The sequence below is a fragment of the Phocoena sinus genome, chromosome 5, assembly GCF_008692025.1.
Source record: "Phocoena sinus isolate mPhoSin1 chromosome 5, mPhoSin1.pri, whole genome shotgun sequence".
NCBI lineage: Eukaryota > Metazoa > Chordata > Mammalia > Artiodactyla > Phocoenidae > Phocoena > Phocoena sinus.
Genome location: NC_045767.1, coordinates 1,956,627 through 1,980,324, shown reverse-complemented (window position 1 = coordinate 1,980,324; position 23,698 = coordinate 1,956,627). Strand labels below are relative to the sequence as shown.

The following is a 23,698-nucleotide window of genomic DNA, read 5'->3' as shown; positions in this document are numbered from 1 at the left end:
AGTCTCTCTGCCCATCGCTGGCTCTGAAGAAGCAAGCTGCCGTGACTCCTGAGCTGTAAGAACATGAATTCTGCCCATGATGTGAGGAGTTTGGAATTGGATCCCCCACCAGTAGAGCCTTCTGATGAGAACCCAGCCCAGGCCAACACCCTGACTGCAGCCTTGTGAGACCCTAAGCCAAGGACCGAGCTCAGCTGTGCCTGGACTCCTGACCCACAGCTTCATACCTCGACCAGGTCATTTATGGCAGCTTCACAATGAATGACAAGAGAATCAAGATTTGAAAGGATTACACAGGGCTAGTCACGCAGGATGAGTCAGTGGCGGCACTCTACTTGCCAAGTACTGTAGAAGCATTCCTCTCAATTCGGGAATTCTCCCCCCTCTGGGTGACTGCCCTCTATAGGGGGTCACCACCTTTATTACCAATCATTCCCTTGATACATTCAAAAAAGGGTGGTAATAACCCCCGAATGGAGTTGGTTGTTGTTTTGTTTACTCTTGTTTCGTAACTACCCTCAGGAAGACAGGTGAACGTCTGCACTGGCAACTCCTCCATTTACGAACATGCTCTGCTGAAGAATCATAAAAGATAACCACTCAGCTATAAAGACTATCTTCAGAGAAATACAGCTCTTATTAACTCAAGTGTCCTCTTGCGGAGGGCCGGGACTCTTGAGTAATCTTCATGACTTCAGAATAAACCATCCAGGACATCACAAAATTGTATTCTGAGGGGGTATGGGTTTTTTCTTTATTCTTCCCCTTTAAATGCCAAACCCAAATCAGAAGCAATACTCAGCCCTCAGACCTCCTATATGGCTTATAGTTAAAAATATGGATTCATCCCTTCTTTGAGAAGCTGGAATGATATCCTGATCGCGAAACAAACTAGCATTTGTTCTGACTTTCTATGTCAGAAATGTTCATGGACTTTTTATGACCTACTCCTTGTAGTGTGAGAACCCTCAACTATTCTCTACCAACTCAATTATTAGCAAACACATACAGTTGATCAGAATGTTAAATTAAAACGGGGACTAGCGTCAGTGACCGCCGTCCAACTTTACTTCTTATAAACCACACAGCCTTCTAATGTCAGAAATAACCTGTGCACGTTAAGCGCACTGAATAAAACACCCTTCCTGTCATCTCGCTTATTAATCTTTCATCCTTTATCTTCCTCCCCTATCAAACTGGAGTCACTAATTTTAATTCTCTCTCTCTCCACCTTCCAGAATGTACTGAGTGCACAAGATGTGGCAGGCTGGTGTTCCTGATTTTTATTCCTCCCTCCCGCTCCCCACCTTTTAGGTATAAGCGCAGTGAACGTCAAAGTATTTGCTAAGAGGACAGGAGAAGGGCCAGTAAGCCTGGGTCGCCCCAGCGTTCCTCACCTTGCCGGGCCCCTCGGGGTATCGGACTCCGGATACAGATGCCTGAGCGACCACCACCCACTCTCAAACCTTCTCCGGTTGTGACCTCCCTGAGACTGCACTGTCCTGGCCTGCCTCTTTCAGCGTCTCAGTGGGCTTTCTTCCTCTTGGCTGCTACCGTGGAAGCAGTACCGGCTCACGCGCCCCCTCCGCCCTGCAGCTACCTTCGTGCTCCGTCAGTGCACACGTCACAGGTGCCGGACTGCATCCGGGACTTGTTTGTCCATTTCCCTGACCAGGCCATGAATTCCCTGAGGGCAGGAACTGTGTCCTGGTCACGGCTACAGGCTCAAGACTAGGTGGTCAGTTAATGCAACCCACTTACCGAGCAAATGAATGCAGAAGTTATGGGAGGTTCACCCCTCCCTCACTGATCAAATCCACTCCTGTGACCATCACTTCTAGGCAGTTAACTCCCAGCTCTCCCTTTCCAGCAATGAACATTCTCCCAAGTCCAAAGAATTTCAGTGAGAAGAACCCTCTGAGGACACTTAGCACACCCTGAATCAGATCCATGAATCCTTTTTCTTCCAAGATCTTCCTGAAGCCACCCATCCCACCCGTGACCTGGTCCAGTTGTGGCGACTTTCTTAATGTGAAGCTGGCAACGTGCCCTTCCAGTGTCTTCTCTGTCCCACATGCCCACGACAGGTCTTTTTTTCTCCAGCACCTAACATCATGGGGCAGTGGGAGACTCTCTTGAATCCTACTGAAGAGGTGTGACACTGCAGCAGGAAAAGGGCCCCATCACAGTCATTTGTCTTTTAATGTGATTGCTTTGACCCTAAGTGCCTTGTTGTGAATATTTAAAGAACTTGGCGAGATCAGAGATGGACCTGAAAGACATGACCCTGTCGTGCTGCCATGTCTCCAGCCGTGCCCTCACCTCTGCTACGGATGCTTTCCTTCCCCCAACTCAGCCTGCCACGCTTCTACCTCTTCTTTGAGGTCCTTCTCAAGTGCCACCCTCTACATAAATTTCCTCCCTGATCCTTGCAAAAGGATGACATCCCTCACTGCAGCCACCTAACAGACCACATCCTGCCATGTACTATTAGAACGTTCTTATTATGCTAAAAGCCCCGCAGCCATGCTCCTGTACCACGTTGGGCTCCACGTCCCCGCAGGAAGCAGCAGAGGGTCTCCCACGCGATAAATCGGCAGCAAAGTGTGTGGGACACAGCAGTCAGGCCCCGAATAGCTAGAATTTACTGTTAAAACAGAAACAAGACACTCGGCTGACCGATTTAGAAAGTCCCCTCGACGGCTTGCTTGCGGGATGACGGGTACAGGGCTGAGCCTGCTACTCGAGGAGTTACTCATCCAGCAGAGCAGAGCATTCTCTGTGCTCCTGACCCCGCACAGTCCAAACAAGATTACCTTTAAAAAACAAAAGGAGACAAGAAACCCTCACCTGTATATTCAATCGTAGCTTAGCTTAGAAGTTAAATTGCCCTGGTGCTCTTCATGACTTGAGGGTGAAAGCATTCTGATGAATGAAGACAGCAGTTTCACAGTACTATTTCACTCACTGTAAAAACACTAACATCTGTGCTGTTGGGATGAGCGCTGTATCAAGTGGTGGCAGCATTCTTACCAGATTATCCAGCATCCGCATGAGCGCTTCAAACTCCTGCTCACCAATCTGCCACTTGGGAGGCGATCCGCTGCCCTCCCCTGCCGGGGACCCGGGGGAACGGGATTTGGCCTTGTACTTCCCAGGATCCAGGAGGACTAAATTGTCTGGCCCTCCCGCACTGGCCAGAGTTCGAACCTTTTCCAAAACAAGCAAACACTACAGTTGGAGTTCCTTGCTGATCAAGGGGGTCAGATGCCCATGAGAGATCACTTCAACAGAAATGTAGGTTTCAAAAGAAACCAAATCATTATAAGAATAAAAAATGTGAGACAGACACTGATAGACAAATCACAAGGTAATCTTCAGAAGGTTTTCTTTAGCATGAAAAAATATTGGGCACTCATACTAGAAGGACAAAAGGGAAGACAAAGCCCTCCCAAGGCCACATGAAGGGGACTGGGGGCTGCATCACCACACAGACACAAGCCAGAGTGACAGGGAGGAACGCACACCGGGGCCGAGCAGACTCAGCATAAGTAGGGCCCACTGCTGTGAGACTGTGGGCGCGTCTCTACTCCCTGCACCCGCTTTTTCAAAAAGAGTGTGTGGAGTTCGAGTGAAATGACAGGTAGTAACATAAATAGAGCACCTGATAGCAGGGCTGGCATATGCTAGTACTCCATCAATGGCAATGACTTATGTATTTGAAAAATTAAAAGTTAGAAATGAAAAGCCCAATGATCATTTGCCAACTTAAATCAGTGAAACGGCATTCTCCCTGGTCATCTTCCAAATCCATGAGCTCATCTTTAGCAAAGAAATCGCTCACAGACTCACTGTTGCAAAACAAGTATCAAAAATCTATGGGAGGGGCTTCCCTGGTGGCGCAGTGGTTGGGAGTCTGCCTGCCGATGCAGGGGACGCGGGTTCGTGCCCCGGATCGGGAGGATCCCACATGCCGCGGAGCGGCTGGGCCCGTGAGCCATGGCTGCTGGGCCTGCGCGTCCGGAGCCTGTGCTCCGCAACGGGAGAGGCCACAGCAGTGAGAGGCCCACATACCGCAAAAAAAAAAAAAAAAAAAAAAAAAAAAAAAAAAAAAAATCTATGGGAACCCCACAAACACCTAAGTATACTACAGACCAAACGGAACGGCCACCACCTACCTGGATCTCACATGCAACCACAAGGTTATGGATGTAATAGAAGGCCTCCTCAACACTCTCTCCAACGGATACAAGCCCATGATTCCGGAGAATAAGAACCTAAAGGGAGGAAACAGGAAAGCTCTATGGACCTAGGCAAGAAGACAGATAACGTTTTTCTTCTTTCCTCTGTAATTTAAATACCAGATTAGATGCCTACTGACCTTGCTTTTAGGCCCCAAATTTTTCTGAATTAAAACTTTTTCTTCCTCATCAACCAGAATCCCGTGATAATCATGATAAGCCACTTCTCCAAGGGAAAGTGCCTCTGGGGAGATTGGCAAGAGGCCACATTTCATCGCAGAGACCTAGAGAACAAGCAGCACCATCAACGAAGACGAATCAGGAGCTACACTGACGACACGGCAAATGCTTTCCTCAAAAACGTAACGACGGGAACGTATTTTACTCTGTTCTCCTTTCAGAAATGAATGAACCCATGAATTTAAGATAAACCTTACTTCTGGGGCTCACCACCAATCTATTTTTAAAAATCAAAGCTACCACTGTCAAGGAAGGTCTCAAAAGAAATTCCACATATTTCTGGATTTCTCCCACACCGACTGTAAACACCAAGTGAGCTCAGATTTAATAAGATGAGCCCTGGATCTACTGCAAGGAGAGATAATGGCTTCCTCTGAATGAGTCACAACATTGCAAAGAGGGGTTTCTGAAGAGCTTTAAGGTTTTGTGTACTTTTCATCTTAGGTTGTAGGTGAGATAGGAACACCTGAAAGTCAGATAAAAGGAGGTTTATAAAGATTTAGGATATTATACTGTATAAATTCTCTACATTTATTTAGTGAAAAATCTAAGTGTCCATATAGCCCTTTAATTTCCTTAACTTTCCCAAACTGACTTTAGAATATGCTAATTTTAAAGGTCTTCTACCTAGACTAACAGGCCCCAAAGATTTAAATAATACATATGTAAGTGTAGCAATTTCTTACAGAAAAGTTAATCTAAAAAGACAATACCACAAAAAAGGCAGTACCATATTCAATTCCTTTCACAATATCAGCCTTTCTATAAGAAGATATTTCCTTATAAAGTAAAGTTACTTTGATAATTTTTAAAACAAATTACATGCTATTTGTGATAACCATAGTCTCAAAGGTACCTCTAATGGCTCTTTAAAATGCATGGATTTTTCTTTTTTTTTTTTGGCATGGATTTTTTGGGGTTGGAAGAGCATGCATTCTTTTAAGAAAAAATTACATCATTTGGAGAATGATATAACTAATAAAACTGATGCTGACATCAAGAACCATATCTTCAAAGTAAAACAAACAAACCAGATCCAACATTCATCCCAACAACCCAAGATCTATGACATTAAAACATTAAAACATCAAGACAGAGTGAAATTCAGTATTACTTAATCAATGAGGTCATCTGTCAAACAAATAAGCCTAGGAAGTCATTAAAGTATAAAACTGGTGATAAAAAAAGACAATTCTTTGTCTTTGTGATAAAAAAGACAGTTCTTGAGTGCTTCGCTTTCACGTGACTGTGCCAACAACCAGAAAGTACACTTTCATACATACTGAGGGGTCCGAGGCTTGGTCAGGTGGCCTGTGTGCACCAGCAGGGTCCAGGCTTGGTGATCAGAATGGGGCAGGCTCCTGGCAAGCTCGGGGCTCAACGGCCAAGTCTCCTAAGAGTCTGCAGCGTCTGTGCCCTCTTCCCCCTTCTTTTTTTATTTTTTGGCTGCACCACACGGCTTGAGGGGACCTTAGTTCCCCAACCAGGGACTGAACCCGGGCCAGGGCAGTGAAAGCGCCAAGCCCTAACCACTGGACCACCAGGGAACTCCCTTCCCCGGTATTACCCTCCCCAGTCACAATCCAGCCTGGGTTTCGCTAACTCCAGGCAGATCATCTGTGGAGGCTGGCCGGTGTGTCTCTCAGCCTCAACCTCTCCAGCACAGGCCTGGCGCCTTCCCCTCAGACCGTCAAGCAGGTTCAAGTCTCCTGCAACCCACAAACCCTTGCCTGAGCCCAGCGTCCCCCACTTACCACCTCACCTCACCCTCCCTTCTCAACCAAGGAGTCTCAATTCACTGCTGTCATTCTGCACTTCCCAGTCTCCCATATGCTGAAATCTCACTCCCCTCTTCAACACTGATTTTTCTAATCGTTGAGTCTTACAACATTTTCAGACTTATTACATGTTTTTCAAAATCAGATAGTAAATGGACCCCTTAAAATATATTCTTTTAAGAAAGTCAAATGTAGTGAGGAAAAAAGATTTTTCTAATCCAACAAAATGAGGTTTGTGACTTGGTGCAACAAGAGAGGGCAATTTGGGGGAGATGTGAAGTGCCGCTCACTGACCGGCTTTAAACTTGAAGTCTCTACCAGGGCAGCGCACTCACCGCGGCCCCTGCTGGTGTATGAACATGCACAACGCACTTTGCGTCCGGGCGTGCAGCGTAAATGGCAGAATGTAACGTGAAGCCAGCCTGATTTACCCCTAGATTAGTACTTCCACGGTCCACTGCCTCTCCTTGTAGATTGACTTTAACCTGAAATAAGAAAGCAAAATCTTAAATATCAAGAGGATTTCACGTTATCCTAGCTAGAAATTACTTAAACCAAAGTTTAAAGTGTTTATAAGTAATTTTAAAAGTTTTTCCCTGAGTTAATCACACAAAACATAAGAGTTTTTCCCCTTTCTTGGGTTTTACATGTCTAACGAGATTAGACAGTATTTAATTACCTAACATGGCCTACATATACTTGATGCCCAAGAAGAGAAGGACATTCTTACCAAACTGGATGCAGTCACTTCGCTGTAGAGAAGTCCAAAAGGTACAACGAGGAAGTGTTCCTGCTCGGAGCTCACTCTGGTCTGTGTGGAGAATTACTGAGTTAGCTCAAAAATCCTATTGAAATTATTTGCATCTCTTTCAGTCCACAGACTCACGGTTTTTTTGTGAGCACTAACTGAGCTACATAGGGTCTCACTTAAATACGGTGCCTATCACAAAGCTAAGGGGTACTGAAAGCTTTCTGTTATTATGTTGTAGTAACTTACTGGGTACATGAAGTGCATCTTGGTCACATTCATGATAATTAACTTTATAAAGAAAAAACCTTCTGGTGGCTACCAAGCCAGTATCACGTGCAAAAAGGTGACACTCCTCAAGGGTGTAATAATGAAAACCAAACCTTACTTTTTAGAAGTCAAAATGTTTTTTTTTTTAAGTACTCAAAACCTATAGGATAGTGAACAATCACAAAAATCACAAATAAGAGAGCGTTCTTCCTTTCTGCCTGACCAAAAGTCTCTACACGTCACATCCTTATTCCACTGGTATCTTTCTTCCTTCCACAATACAGTTTTCTTTCAACAATACAGATTTGTCACATATGATGGATATGTGCTAGATGCTAATCATGTAGTGCTGGGTAGGGGGGGAGTCCTGCCCTCACAAAAATTTAGTCTAATTTTTATCAATATAATGATTTGGGGATAGACTCAAAAGACTTCCCAAAGCTATTAGGATGGAACACATTTACTACTGGGCTAAGAATTCTAACTAGGGTCAGGTAGGTGGAATTCAATGTTTGTTGAAAAGGCCTTATGCTGTTTAGTCCAACTTCCTAACCAGCACAGTGACTTCTATAGTGGCCCAAAAGAAACACACACGGGGCGGAGGGGTGTCTGCTTGGACAGTGCAGTGATGCCCTCACACGGCCAGCCTCGTTCCTTCATTCAGCAAATAGTCCCGGAGGCCTTCTGCACCTGGAGGCTAGGGTACAGCAGTAAACAAACAGAAGCTGGAGAGGCCTAATCATTCAACACTCTCTCTTACGCTGAACAGAAATCTGTCTGTGGTGTGCAACACAGAACGAGGTCTACCTCCACCCTAACCTGTAGTTTAGTCCTGGGACATCTGAAACTATCCCATCTCCTCCATGTCACCTTCACGTGAAACTCACTGGATTTCCTCAGCACACTAGAATGTGGACCCCCAGTCATATAAGACCTGAGTTAAAACCCAGAACTGTCTATGTTGCTCTGGGGACCCTGGGCTCCTGGTCTCCTCACCCATGAAGTGGGGATGAAAGGGGCTTGTACTCACAATAAAGCTTTCAATAAATGGCATCTCTTAACTATTACACTACTGCAATATTATTAATGGTAGTAGGAAAGCCATCTCTACAATATCCATTCTCTATAAATCTCTACTACTAGGTCTCTACTCCTTTTTAGTTATTTCAAAAATGCTGGGAATTCCCTGGCAGTCCAGTGGTTAGGACTCCACACTTTCACTACCGAGGGCCCAGAAATATTTGGGCCTTTCCCTAATTTGGGGCCTTTCCCCCAAATATTTTCCCATTAATTTTAAGTTAGCCAGGTTTTTTAACCCTGAAGTCAGTTCTTTTATTTTATAAAAGATGCTGATCTTTCTAACTATCTAAATCAAAACTATGCAAATGGGGAGGGCGGCGTGGCAAAAAAAAAAAAAAAAAAAAAAAAAAAAACTATGCAAATTCCCCAATTCCCAAACTGGGTCAAAACAAAACTTAAACAAGGAATTACTCTGTGTATTTATTGGCTGGGATGAAGAAAAATAAGGTTGGAAACAGGGAAAAATTAAATGTCAGATATTTTAAATATTATTTATTTTTTGGCTGAGCTGGGTCTTCGTTGCAGCGCGTGGGCTTTCTCTAGTTGCGGCGAGCGGGAGCTACTCTTTTGTGGTGTGCGGGCTTCTCATTGCAGTGGCTTCTCTTTTTGCAGAGCATGGGCTCTAGGTGCGCGGATTTCAGCTACTGCAGCACGCAGGCTCAGTAGTTGCGGCACATGGGTCCTAGAGTGCACGGGCCTCAGTAGTTGCAGCGCATAGGCTCTTAGAGCGCAGGCTCAGTAGTTGTGGCATGCGGGCTCAATAGCTGTGGCTCACAGGCTCTTAGAGCACAGGCTCAGTAGTTGTGGTGCGTGGGCTTAGCTGCTCTGTGGCATGTGGGATCTTCCCAGATCAGGGATCGAACCAGTGTTCCCTGCACTGGCAGGCAGATTCTTAACCACTGTGCCACAAGGGAAGTCCCAAGTCAGATATTTTTGCTTATTTTAAAAGTTTTTATTTTGAAACATACATGTAAAAAAGTATTTAGCAGGTATACGTACAACTTAAGTAAAATAATAAATGTCCATGTACCTTTCAACCAGCTTCAGAAACAAAATAAATCTAGTATTTCTGAAGCTGTTTCTTTCTCCCCATATCCCATAAGTAATCACTATCCCTGAGCTATGTGTTAAGCATTTTCTTTCTTTTCCTTACAGCTTCACTTTATATATATTCATCCCTAAGCAATATATTGCTTGATTTTTATCTGTCTGTGAACTTCATGTAGTTGCAATCATACTGTATTTTTCGGTGACATTTTTCCCTCAACACTATTTCTGAGATTCCTCCAGATGATATACAACATGGCAATAATTTATTCATCCTCATTGCTGTATAGTGCCTATTGGATGAATATACAATTTATATATCCATCTTCTGTCAATGGACGTGGTTTTCATTTTGCCATTAAAAACAATGCTATGGGGCTTCCCTGGTGGCGCAGTGGTTGGGAGTCTGCCTGCCGATGCAGGGGACACGGGTTCGTGCCCCGGTCTGGGAAGATCCCACATGCCGCGGAGCGGCTGGGCCCGTGAGCCATGGCCGCTGAGCCTGCGCGTCCGGAGCCTGTCCTCCGCAACGGGAGAGGCCACAACAGTGAGAGGCCCGCGTAACGCATAAAAAAAAAAAAAAAAAAAAAAAAACAATGCTATGAACATTCTTATACCTGTCTTCTAGTGTACATGGTACAAGTTTCTCCAGGGTAACAAAGTAGGAGGTGAAGCCAATTATTTTCCAAAGGGCCTAATTAAATGTACACTCCTGCTAGTAGTATATGATAGTTCTGTGCTTCTACAACCATCTTTCCTAAAAATTAAAATCTGATGTCTGTGAAATGGTATTCCACCGTGACTTTATAATTTCCCAGTTACAACTGAGTTGAGTACATTTCATATTTTTATAAGCCAGTCTTATCTCCCCTTCTGTGAAATTCCTGTAAATTGCCTTGTCTTTTGTCCATTTTATACTGGTTGCTTACTGACAGTTCTTCGTCTATTCTGGATACTAATTTCTTGTTGGCTAACCGTGAGGCAAAATCTTCTAGGTTGTAAGCTTTTATTTTCACTCTCTTTATGGTGTCTTTTAATGATGAGAAATTTGTTTACTTTAATGTAGTCAAATAATTTATTCATCTTTTCTTTTATGATAAGTGCTTTTGTGTCTTAAGACAACTTTTCTTAAGTCAGAGGTTAAAGGTAAGTGATTTTCACGTATACAGATCCCAAAATTTTTTAAGTATTATCTTTCACACTTAATGCTTAATTCATTGGAATTGCTTTGTGACTCTATACAGTATAAGGTAAGAATCCAATACAATTTTCCAATTCTGATTTTTCAATCTAATTGTGCCAGCACCAATTACAGCCTGGTCCTTCATTCTTCCCTTGATGATCTGCAATGCAGACTCTTTTGTATATCTGATTTCTTTTTTTTTTTTTTTAATATTTATTTATTTATTTGGGTGCACCGGGTCTTAGTTGAGGCATGCAGGATCTCCACTGCAGCATGCGGGATCTAGTTCCCTGACCAGGGACTGAACTCAGGCCCCCTGAACTGGAACCGTGGAGTCTTAACCACTGGACCACCAGTGAAGTCCCTGTATATCTGATTTCAGTACATAAAGATCTAGTTCTAGGCTCTGTCCCACTGGTTTATCTGTTTCTGCCTTTCCCCAAAGCACACTATTTTAGTTACCATCACTTTATAAGTTTGACACTTGATAGGAAAAAATATCTCCTTACCTAGTTCTTCAGGAGTTATCTATTCTAGGCCCTTTTTCCTCCACATAAGTTTTAGAAGCACGCTCATGCTATGAGGTCCCACATTAAAAAAATACTACATAGCCAGTTTTACTCACTTTTTTCTTTGTCTATATATATATATATATATATATATACACACACATAATTCATATAGCTATAAACAGTATACATTTTATATTTTCTCTTTTATAATAATTATTTTCCACGGTTTCACATGGTCTTTATCAATTATTTTTCATAGTATGTAACATTCCCTCAAGCTGATGTTGAATAACTGAGCCACTTCCCACCTACTGATGGATATTAAGACTCAAATTTTTTTATTATTACAGATAATGCTATAATAAATATATTTATACATCATGTTTTCTTGACTTCTTTCTTTAACATATATTTCCAAGAGTGAGCTTAACAGATCTACATATTATAATGGAAAAAGCTTAAAATATACAATTTTCAGAATCTGAAACAAAAAGGAGAAAGTGCTAAATACTGATGTAGACTGAAAAAAGAGAGGACATTTCAAAGTAAGTTTTCTAGTCCCTGATGGTGTAGCACTGGTCTAACTGCGAGTCTTCCCACATGTAATGCCCCTTCTCTGTGCACAAGGAATGAGCGCTAACGTCATTCACCGAAAACACAATACACCCGACTCACTATCTCTGGCAGAGATCCCTATCATGTCCTTAGAACACAGTCACTGTGGACCCGCTGCCACCTCTGGAGCCCACCACCTCAGAGGGTTAGCATTCCTCGGAATCCAGAATGGAGGTGAACCTAGCATTCCACTGACACCCAGAGGCATTTAGGGACGGAAAGACCCTGCCATTGGCTACGTGCCACCAAGAGAGGAAGCCCAGCTCATGTGCCAACTGGGCTATCCTGTCTTTTGACACCCCCGCTCAAAAGCTTCTCTAAATCCAATGCAATCTTAAGACAGAGCTATAATTCAGACAATCAGCTCCAATCCTCTAACACCTGTTAGCACTTTTAAATCCCTTTAGCAGAAAATCCCTATTGCCCTCCTTCAAAGAAAGGGCATGATGACCTGTTGGCACTTTTTGGCTACACTGATACTATTAATATTTCTTTTCTGTTAAATCTATATATGATAACGCCTAGACTGTGAAACCAAAATATGGATGCTATAAATAGTTAAAAAAACAAAAACTTTCTTCCTCAAAGATTCTCTAGTTCACAAGATATAAGAAATATGTTTTGTAACTTGAATTTCTTTTTTACTCTGTGTTAAGTCCCAAACAGATTTTACTTACAGAAAAGTAAACACCTAACTAATGTTTTTTTTATTTTTTTTTGCAGAACACGGGCCTCTCACTGTTGTGGCCTCCCCCGTTGCAGAGCACAGGCTCCGGACGCACAGGCTCAGCGGCCATGGCTCACGGGCCCAGCTGTTCCGCAGCATGTGGGATCTTCCCGAACCGGGGTACGAACCCGTGTCCCCTGCATTGGCAGGCGGGCTCTCAACCACTGCGCCACCAGGGAAGCCCCTAACTAATGTTTTAATTCTGCCAAGTCCCAAATAATTAAAGGGGGGAAAAATGATCAATTTAAGCAATTCAAACTTATTTAAATAGCATTCATAATAGGACTAGTAGTAAACAGCTTTTAAAATCCCCAGAGAATGTAAGGCTGGCATTAAGCCAAGGATTACATTTCCTCTTAGCGATGTAACATTTTCATGGAACTAATTTTTAGGCAACCATTTAGCATTAAATCTCTTCACAGGGGCTTCCCTGGTGGCACAGTGGTTGAGAATCTGCCTGCCAATGCACGGGACACGGGTTCGAGCCCTGGTCTGGGAAGATCCCACATGCTGTGGAGCAGCTGGGCCCGTGAGCCACAACTACTGAGCCTGGGCATCTGGAGCCTGTGTTCCGCAACAAGAGAGGCTGAGATAGTGAGAGGCCCGCGCACCGCGATAAAGAGTGGGCCCCGCTCGCCGCAACTAGAGAAAGCCCTCACACAGAAACGAAGACCCAACGCAGCCAAAAATAAATAAATAAATTTATTAAAAAATATATATATCTACACAGACGTTCTGTCAAGTATAATTAGCCACAGAGGCCAGCAATTTCCACGCAGGCACAAGGAAGAGAGCCAGCTCTTGTGGGAGGCTAACTGGATCCACTGACCAAATATCAAAAGGCACCATGGAGTCTCATTTGATAATTTTACTAAGGCAGAATTTCAGTTCAACTGGATGCTTCACTCCATCATTCAGCCAAGAGTTCAGTGTGCGCCTCCTCTGTGCCCAGCACAGGAATTCTTCCCAGGACACAGCCGGAGGCTCCTCTCATGGAGTTGATGTGGATGACGAACAAACGTACAGTATGGATGACGGAAACTGCTGTGCGGGAAATAAAGCAGGTGTGCTAGGGTGGAAGTAACATTCCACAAGCACGACAGCATAGATACAACAGGGTCAGGTCTGCGTTTTGAAAGGTTCACTTTAGCGGCAATGTGGAGAACAGAGGGGAGGGTAACTCGGTATATCTGGCAAAGATCCCTACCACGTCCCAGAAGCACAGTGCACTAGTCACAAAGGTGGGCTTCAGACTACCATCAAAGAGCATTCCTTGGAGTCAAGAATGGAGCTGGGAACCTCCCTGGTGGTCCACTGGGTAAGACTCCATGCGCCCAATGCAGGGGGCCCGTGTTCAATCCCTGGTTAGGGAACTAGATCCTGCATGCATGCCACAACTAAGAGCATGCCTGCCGCAACTAAGAAGCCCACATCCAGCAACTAAGATCCTTTCACAGCCAAAACAAATAAATACTTAAAAAAAAAAAAAAAAAAGAATGGAGCTGAACTAAGCACTGCTGGTTATGAGTCCACAAGTAAAAAACACCTACACATGTGTATTAAGTACTGTGTGTACTGAGTGTGTTGAGTATGGAGAAAAGGGTAAAACGATTTAAACGTCTGTTAATGCTGGTTATCTCAAGGGGGATAAGAGTATTCACAGGATTATGATTTCTTCTTTCAACGTCTGTGTAAGGGACGCTTGCCACAATAAGCACACACTATATTAATAATTTAAAATATCCAATAAGGGGCTTCCCTGGCGGCGCAGTGGTTAAGAATCCTCCTGCCAATGCAGGGGACACGGGTTTGAGCCCTGGTCCGGGAATATCCCACATGCTGCAGAGCAACTAAGCCCGTGTGCCACGACTAATGAGCCTGTGCTCTAGAGCCCACGAGCCACAACTACTGAGCCTGTGATCTAGAGCCCTTGAGCCACAACTACTGAGCCTGTGCGCCACAACTACTGAAGCCCACGCACCCTAGAGCCTGTGCTCCTCAACAAGGGAAGCCACCGCAATGAGAAACATGCACACTGCAACCAAGAGTAGCCCCTGCTCGCTGCAACTAGGGAAACCCTGAGCGCAGCAACGAAGACCCAATGCAGCCAGAAACAAATTAAAACAAAAAAAAACAATGAATTGAAGAAACTAGAGGTCCTGATAATGTTGAAAAATGGCTAAAACTGGAATATCTGAAGAAATAAATATGAGAGATAGAAGGCTTTGGTCCAAGTAGGAAAGAAAACATCTTCATTCTTGATTTTTTAGGCATAAAAAGAACTTTGGGAACTGCCTATAATTTGGTAAACACTCATTTATTAGGTTAGCAAGCAAGAAAGGAGTTTTAAAGAACTACTGTTCTCATAATTTTTAGTTCAAACTTGCTAATTCTCAGATTATTATACTCTGCAGTCAGCAATCAGAAGGAAGGTGTTCCAAGATCTACTTCAGCTCAGCCAGATTCCCTCTCCCCCTACATGAAAACAGGTGGTGCCAGACACATACTATTCCACTTATCATTCAGTTACTACTCCATTTAATACTCACTGTGATGTGATTGTAGATAAGCTGAGACCATCCAAAGAGATCTGCTAGTCGGTAAAACGCTGCCAGTTTACACCGCAATAACTTCTCCCCTTTGTCATAGGCGATAGAATCAGATCCTCTTAGGTCATTCACAGGGGTCACCATACCAAGACCTGAAATGAAAAAAGGAACAAGCCTCAAAGACTTAATATTTCTTGTCAAATGTAAATCAAATAACAGTTGAGATAGTAATCGTCCCACAATGGGCCATAAGGTAAGTCTTGAAAACGTCAAAGACTATTTCACAAAGACCAAGTTCCCCAACATTAATACAATTAAGGTAGAAATCAATAACAGAAAGGTAATAAAATTTGTAGGATGCAGTAAAGCAAAACTTAGAAGGAAATTTACAGTATTAAACATATACATTATGGGGCCTCCCTGGTGGCGCAGTGGTTGAGAATCCACCTGCCAATGCAGGGGACACGGGTTCAAGCCCTGGTCTGGGAAGATCCCACATGCAGCGGAGCAACTAAGCCCGTGCACCACAACCACTGAGCCGGCCCTCTAGAGCCCACGAGCCACAACTACTGAGCCCGCATGCCACAACTACTGAAGCCTCCGTGCCTAGAGCCTGTGCTCTGCAACAAGAGAAGTCACCATAATGAGAAGCCCACGCACCACAACGAAGAGTAGCCCCCACTCACCGCAACTAGAGAAAACCTGCATGCAGCAACAAAGACCCAACACAGCCAAAAATAATAAATAAATAAGTAAGTAAGTAAAAAAATTTATTACAAAAAAAAAAAAAGAGGGGAGGGGAGGAGAGGGGAATATGGGGCTGGGAACGAGAGAAAAGAAAAGAAGAAAAGAGAAAAGACCCAGATAAAAGCAAGGGAGGAGAATTAAATAAGCTGCCATATTTTTTAGCACTTCACAAAAACAACAGAAGAGGGAGCTCTAGAGTCAGGATTCCTGAACTGGACTCCTCCAGGAAAACTAATTTCATGTAAAAATGAACAGAAAAATATCATGATCAAATACCACACAAAAATTATTCAAAGAGGGCTTCCGTGGTGGTACAGTGGTTAAGAATCCTCCTGCCGATGCAGGGGACACGGGTCCAAGCCCTAGTCTGGGAAGATCCCACATTCTGTGGAGCAACTAAGACCATGTGCCACAACTACTGAGCCTAGGCTCTAGAGCCCACGAGCCACAATTACTGGGCCCACGTGCCGCAACTACTGAAGCCCATGCGCCTAGAGCCCGTGCTCCGCAACAAGAGAAGTCACGGGGACTTCCCTGGTGGCACAGTGGTTGAGAGTCCGCCTGCCGATGCAGGGGACATGGGTTCGTGCCCCGGTCCGGGAAGATCCCACATGCCGAAGAGCGGCTGGGCGCGTGAGCCATGGCCGCTGAGCCTGCGCGTCCGGAGCCTGTGCTCCGCAACGGGAGAAGCCACAACAGTGAGAGGCCCGTGTACAGAAAAAAAAAAAAAAAAAAAAAGAGAAGTCACGGCAATGAGAAGACCATGCACCACAATGAAGAGTAGCCTCCACTCTCCACAACTAGAGAAAGCCTGCACGCAGCAACAAAGACCCTATGCAGCCAAAAATAAATTAATTAATTTTAAAAATAAATTATTAAAAGAAAAAAGAGCAAAATCACATTCCTACACATAACAAAAGCACACAAGACATATCCACAAAACAAATGAAAACTATAACCTATTATTTCATAAAAGATAAAGGCATTAATAATAAAAGATAAGAAAAATGTTTAATATAATTAGAAAAATTCAGAAATGAGGGCTAGAATATAAAAGGAATTAGATATAAATGAAAAATAATTTTAAAAATAAATACTAAAAACAGCGTAAAGGTGAAAGAGGAGAAAAACTTTTTAAATCATAAAGAAATGAAGAAAGTGATAAAAAGGACTTGAGAAAACGTGACAGTTAAAGAAGTCAGACAAGGAAAATCCAACATGCGCATACCAGGAAACAAAAGCAAGGGAACAGAATGAATATTAAAAACCAATTCAAGAAAACACTCTGAAAATAAAAAAGGTTTGGAAGGGCACATCATCTGAGAAAACTGCCCAGAAAGACAAACAAACACCAAGACATATTCTGGTAAAATTTCTGGACTCTAAAGAAAAATAGATTATGAGCGTCAAGGAAAAGAAACCAAGTAACTTATATGGAAAGATTGTCTTCAAATTCTAAGAAAATGAATTATGCATTTAAGATACACAAAACAGGAAAATGTGAGCCAATGATTTTATACCCAAACTAACTAAACCAAATTAACATTGACATTATAAAGGCCACAACGCAAGAATGAAGAAATCCTTTCCACAAGTGTTTTCTGGGAAATCTACTACAAAAGCAACTTCAGACAACCACACTGACTAAAGGGGCACTGATACAAGGACTGGTGGTGAGCATTAAATATATATTTATTATAGAATTAAGTTATTAATTGTAACACAAAATGAACGTAAAAACAAGACCATAACATATAATGGTTATATGCTCTGACAACAGAGAATATAACTATTTTAAAACATGAAGAGAGAACATATTATTGGTATAGGATTGATACTGTGTGTGGTATGTGAGAGAAAGCAAATGAGTTATTAAGTAATATTCTAGTTTTGTTACTCCTGGTGTCCTGGAGAACCAGAATTCTTGTTGTAGAAGAAAGAAAAACAAATGTTAGATAGAAGAGGTTAAGTAAAAACCCCTTAGACCTGAATTTTAATTGGAATTATAATTCTAATATATTTATAATTATACTTACAATTCCAATTTATCAATATAGTATACAAATCACAAGATAATTTTTAAAAATAAATTTATTTGTTTATTTTTGGCTGCATTGGGTCTTCGTTGCTGGGCGCGGGCTTTCTCTAGTTGCGGCGAGCGGGGGCTACTCTTTGTTGCGGTGCGCGGGCTTCTCACTGTGGTGGCTTCTCTTGTTGCGGAGCACGGGCTCTAGTTGTGCGGGCTTCAGTAGTTGTGGCTCGCGGGCTCTACAGCGCAGGCTCAGTAGTTGTGGTGCACAGGCTTAGCTGCTCCGCGGCATGTGGGATCTTCCCAGACCAGGGCTCGAACCCGTGTCCCCTGCATTGGCAGGCGGATTCTTAGGAAATCTCCAAAAGGTAATTTATATTTCCTAGCTCTATCCACTAAAAAGGTCTAAAAAGAATAACTAACCAGTCAGTAGCAAAGAGCATTTCTAGCACCCAGACTAAAATTTCATTTCTCACAAAAAGAAATCAAGGTTTCTTAGAGAAATGGCTGACTCCAGATCTGGGGCAGGAAACGTACAAGATGAGCCTAGAACATCTCCTACAGGAGGTGGCCTGGAAGCTGTCAAAGACTACTAGGCTCAGGAGTCAACTTGGAGAGGTTCTCTTTAGTCAAAGGTGGGACAATGTGAGTAGTATCAAAAAGGATAACTGCAATGTTTTGAAACACATTAAATATATTTAAATCTCTGCAGGGACTTCCCTGGTGGCCAGTGGTTAAGACTTTGTGCTCCCAATGCAGGGGGCCCGGGTTCGATCCCTGGTCCGGGAACTAGATCCCACATGCATGCTGCAACTAAGAGTTCTCATGCCACAAAACTAAGGAAGCCAGCGAGCCGTAACTAAGGAGCCCACAAGCTGCAATTAAGGAGCCCGCATGCCACAACTATGGAGCCCATGTGCCACAACTAAGGAGCCGGCGAGCCACAGGAGCCCTTGAGCCTCAACTACGGAGCCTGTGAGCTGCAACTAAGGAGCCTGCCTGCCACAACTAAGACCCGACACAACCAAATAAATAAATTTTTTAAAAAACCTATGCATTCAAAATAATATTAAAGAAATAGTAATTGGTCACTTTAGAAGATGACAGGAAACCAACTTCTCATTTTGAACGGTTACCTTTATACAAACCGTACCACGGGGTAAGCAAAAGAGCTGAGAGGAAGTTTCTTTTTGTGCGTGTGGGTTGAGGGCTGACTTCCAATAGATCTCAGCAAGGAAGCTGCTCTGCTCCGTATGAAACCCTGACCAACAAGCAGGTCATCTATGAATGGTTTAGCACCAGCCTCCCTGCAATCATGCGTTGAGTGACAGAGAATGAGGCGGCCCCCTTTCTGGCCATGCCGCATTTCCCAGAGAAGTTTCTCTTTACAGAAATATTCTAACTGGTAAATACAGAAGAAGGAATGACAAAATTAAAATATCACCACCTTGGAACCTTTGTTAAATTAACGGATCTAGGCATTGAGCAATGATGGCTGCTACAGCACAAATGGCAACAAGCAGGCTTATGTGCCTGCGGGTAGAACACAGTGCCACCTATGCAGTGAGCTTGCCAAAGAACAAAATCCAAATACAGCCAAGCTTCTAGACCCAGCTACCAATTTACTGTAAATACAAAAGAAAAAAGAACATAATGGGCACCATGGAGATGGCATCAGCAAAATTCAAGACTGTAGCAAACTCTACAGGTCAACAAAACCCATGTCCTTTAAAGTGCGAGGAGAAAAAGAGAGATGGAGGGGCAACTTGTAGCTTTAAAAATGCTGAAGAGACAGTAAGTAAAAAAAGACAAATACTAAACCATAATATTTAAGTATAACCATTTGGATGATAAAACTATAAAGAAAAGCAAAGCAGTGATACCATTCAAGTCAAGATGGTGATTCCTTTTAAGAGGGCAAGCAACTGATAAAACTTTATTTCTTAACCAGGGTGCTGGTTATAAAGGCGTTCACCTTAAACCATTCATACGTTATATATCATTTTGTTCTATGCCATCTACATATGTTATATTCTACAACAAAGGTTAAAATTCACATTAAAATTTTTTATATTTGAGAAGTAAACTATTAGATACAATTAAAACTAGATTTTTTTCTTCCTTCTTTTTTTGGTGTGGCACTATTAAAATTTCCTTTATCTCTGACTAGAAAACAATACGTGAGTAAATATATTACATTGTCCTTTATTATCTAATTCATATAAATATCACTAGAATCCATTAAGAATCCATGTGAGGACTTCCCTGGTGGTGCAGTGGTTAAGAATTTGCCTGCCAATGCAGGGGACATGGGTTCGACCCCTGGTCCAAGAAGATCCCACATGCCGTGGAGCTACTAAGCCATGCGCCACAATTACTGAGCCTGCGCTCTAGAGCCCACGGGCCACAACTACTGAACCCACGCAACACAACTACTGAAGCCCATGTGCCTAGAGCCTGTGCTCTGCAACAAGAGAAGCCACCGCAATGAGAAGCCTGTGCACCGCAACAAAGAGTAGCCCCCCACTCGCCGCAACTAGAGAAAGCCCGCGTGCAGCAACGAAGACCCAACGCAGCCAAAAATAAAATTAAATAAATAAATAAATAGGAATCCATATGAAAACATGAAAACCTAGTGACTACCATTCGACTTCAGGATGGAAGTGTGAGCTAGTAAATTACATGTGATTTTTAACACTCTCTGGACATTAATGATATTATCACTCAGGTGAATGTCAATCAACCTCTAAGAATACCAGAGAACAGACAGGTAAATAGCACATGGCAGGTGATCTAACGCAAACCAATACCTTAAGTTGGTCAGTCAGAAGCTGATTATCCAACTAGAAAAATCAGAGATTGATCCAGGGCACAGTACACAGCAGGTCACATTAGCTGATGCTCAAGGTACCCTGGGCTCCACCTCGTCATGTTAACGTTTACAAATTCAACAGCCACGGCAAAGCGCCATCTCTGCACAACTAACTCTGCTAACTAACTTTGCTCACATTCACCCACCCAACATTTTTCTTCTAGCTTTCTTTTGGAATTTTTCTGTTTCTCATTCATTTGCGAAGAGCAGTGAGGAATGGTGGATAAGAAATGTTGGCTTGGGGCTTCCCTGGTGGCGCAGTGGTTAAGAATCCGCCTGCCAATGCAGGGGACACGGGTTTGAGCCCTGGTCCGGGAAGATCCCACATGCCACGGAGCAACTAAGCCCATGCACCACAACTACTGAGCCTGCGCTCTAGAGACCATGAGCCACAACTACTGAAGCCCGTGCGCCTAGAGCCCATGCTCCGCAACAAGAGAAACCACCGTAATGAGAAGCCCACGCACCGCAACCAAGAGTAGCCCCTGCTTGCCACAACTAGAGAAAGCCCACGTGCAGCAACGAAGACCCAACACAGCCAAAAATTTTAAATGAAATAAATTTATTAAAAAAAAAAAAAAGAAATGTTGGCTTGACTGAAATAAGTTCAGGCAAAATCAAAATCAATGTGCTACTCCCCAAGCATTATTTCTGATTAGTTTTTTTTTTTTCATTCATAAAGGGTCTGTCTGAGAAGCCACATAAAAAGTTACCTGCCTGAGAAATAACAGTCTCACTGGCTCATAAAAAAGGAGCCCTCTACAGTCAAGACATTTTTAGGCCTATCTTTTACTACAACTAAAACTCAATTTTAAAAAAAAACCTCAGTTCTATGTATGACATAGTGTGTGCTCATCTATTTCACATTGGAAAATATTAGGAAATTTTACCCGGAAAATGACAGAGAATGTATACCAAGTCAGGAACTACTCACTCATGTTTAAGGCAGCCATCCCTCCCTGCGGAGCTGCCGGGTAGACATTCGGTACATTCGTGGTCATAAAATCTGCAATCTGCTGTAATGCCAATAGGCCTGTGGGATTCTTCCCCTTCTTAAATTGTTCCTGTATCATTGATTCCAATTCTTCACAGAAAGCCTAATAAAAGGCAAATTAAAACAATGAGATATCGTTTCTTTTCTGTTCCTTGGGAAGGCAGGGGTAACTATCGCATAGACTAATTTTCTGTTTGTTTTCATCCAGTGCTGGAAAGGCAAATGGATATTCTCATATATCACTACCTGGAGCATAAATAAGTACATTCTTTCTGGACAGTAATTTAACAAGATAAAAGCTTAAAAATTTGAACAGGCATCCTATTCCTAGGAATCTTTTCTAAGGAACTAATCACAGGTGTGCTCAAAGCCTTATTCATAAGGATGCTCATTCCAGCATTATTACCAATAAAAGGGAAAACAGGTAGCAGTCTACATTTCAAACAGTAGGGGACTGATTAAATACCCTGAGTCACCTTACAACACCTGACACTGTTCTAGGCACTGAGGACACATAGGAAGAAAACGGCTTTGCCATCAGGAACTTAAAACTTAGTAAGGAAAACACAAAAAGAAAAACTCCACAGTACAAAGGACCCTCTGTATCAACAGCATTCCAGATGACCTACATGTGTACAGTATGGAGCTGTGCTTAGCAACTACCAGTGAGTGAGGCCTGGAGCCACCCATCTGGACCCCAGCCTCTTTCCTCAACCAGCAGTCACCAGCCAATGACCTTGCCTGCTTGCTTGCTTGGTCCTAACTCCGGATGGTTAAATATCCACACCCTCCCCTCTCAGCTCCCTGATCACCTCTCCTCCGACGACCCGGCCTCCTATTTCCATGGTCATGCCCTAGAGACCTGCTCATTTCTAGTAACTGGGCCCCTCTTCAGTCTCGGTGCCAAGCACGTGCTCTCCAAACACCCTCTCCTAGTGTCCGTCCTGATCCTAAGACCTTATCACCATCCCGTACCTTCCCTGTGTCCTGACCTCTCTCATTCAGCTTAGGCCCTTGGTTTAAAACTATAGCCATTCCCTTGCTTACAACTTCAACTCTCTACCATTTCATCTGGCAAAATCCCAACCCCAGGTTAAGTTCAACTCTTCACACCCTTTCTATTCACACTGCTGAAAGTGGCTGGGGAACGAAGACCGTACCGCACTGTCTCACTGTAAATCCACGACCACTGACCTGAGTGCACCCTTGACATTAACCCAGGGATCATTCTTGACTTTTCTTGCCCATTCTCTCGCATACTCTTCATGCCTTCTCTACACCACTCCCCGTGCCCATTCTAAGCAGATGCCTCCACTTGTTATTCCACTGAGAACAGAGAATCAGTCTGAAGGAAACTTCCACAGGTTCCCTCTCACATCTCCCAACTGTCAGCATCTGTACACACAGGGTGGGCCTTCCCACTCCTTACTGCAGTTGAACGATCCATGCTCCTAAAACCAAAAAACCAACACCGGGTACATTCTACTCAGTAAAGCCCAGGCCTTACCAGTCTTTCCTCTAGGGTTCTTTCTCTGTTCCCAGACTCCACAGTGCGTGTGGGTCAGTAACATTTTGATGCTGACTGCGTTCTTGACCCCTGTGGGTAGGGACTTGGCATCACCAGTGCCCCCAGCACAGTGCCTGGCACATACTCGGTACTGAAAGTTTAGCTTCTTCACTCTATCCTTAGTGATTTTCACTTGGTTTCTTGTTGCTTTTACACAGGACAACTGCTCAAGCCAAGTCTAGATGTTATCCTGATTCTTTTTTTTTTCCCTCACCTCTTCCTCCCCATCCATCAGCAAGTCCTATTTATTCCACCTTCAAAACAGAACACAAATGAGTTTACCTCTCTCCACCTCTACCACCACCACTCTGGCCCAAGCTACCACTACCTCTTGCTTGGAAAGACAGCTTACTCCCTTGCCCTCTACGGTGCTCTCTGTATACCAACCCAGAATGAGTTACTCAAAGACTGAAGCGTGCCATTCCCGTCTGCAACGGTCCCTGAGCTGGGCTGACACAGGCTCTGAGGCAACTGCCCCTTCCTCCCTCTCCAACCTCAC

At 43.4% G+C, this 23,698-nt stretch overlaps 1 protein-coding gene across 7 annotated transcripts in view; it reads right to left on the bottom strand.

Annotated features, from left to right (window-relative positions):
• The window catches only part of ADD1 (adducin 1), a 76,411-nt gene that overhangs the window by 16,589 nt on the left and 36,124 nt on the right, over positions 1-23,698 (bottom strand). For all 7 annotated transcript variants that reach the window (XM_032633660.1, XM_032633665.1, XM_032633667.1 and 4 more), the window contains exons 3-9: positions 21,573-21,735; positions 14,991-15,142; positions 6,990-7,070; positions 6,595-6,744; positions 4,382-4,525; positions 4,179-4,277; positions 3,034-3,210 (exon numbers count right to left, since the gene is read on the bottom strand). In XM_032633660.1, the coding sequence (XP_032489551.1) occupies positions 3,034-3,210; positions 4,179-4,277; positions 4,382-4,525; positions 6,595-6,744; positions 6,990-7,070; positions 14,991-15,142; positions 21,573-21,735 (966 nt within the window). The remainder of the gene's footprint in view (positions 1-3,033; positions 3,211-4,178; positions 4,278-4,381; positions 4,526-6,594; positions 6,745-6,989; positions 7,071-14,990; positions 15,143-21,572; positions 21,736-23,698) is intronic.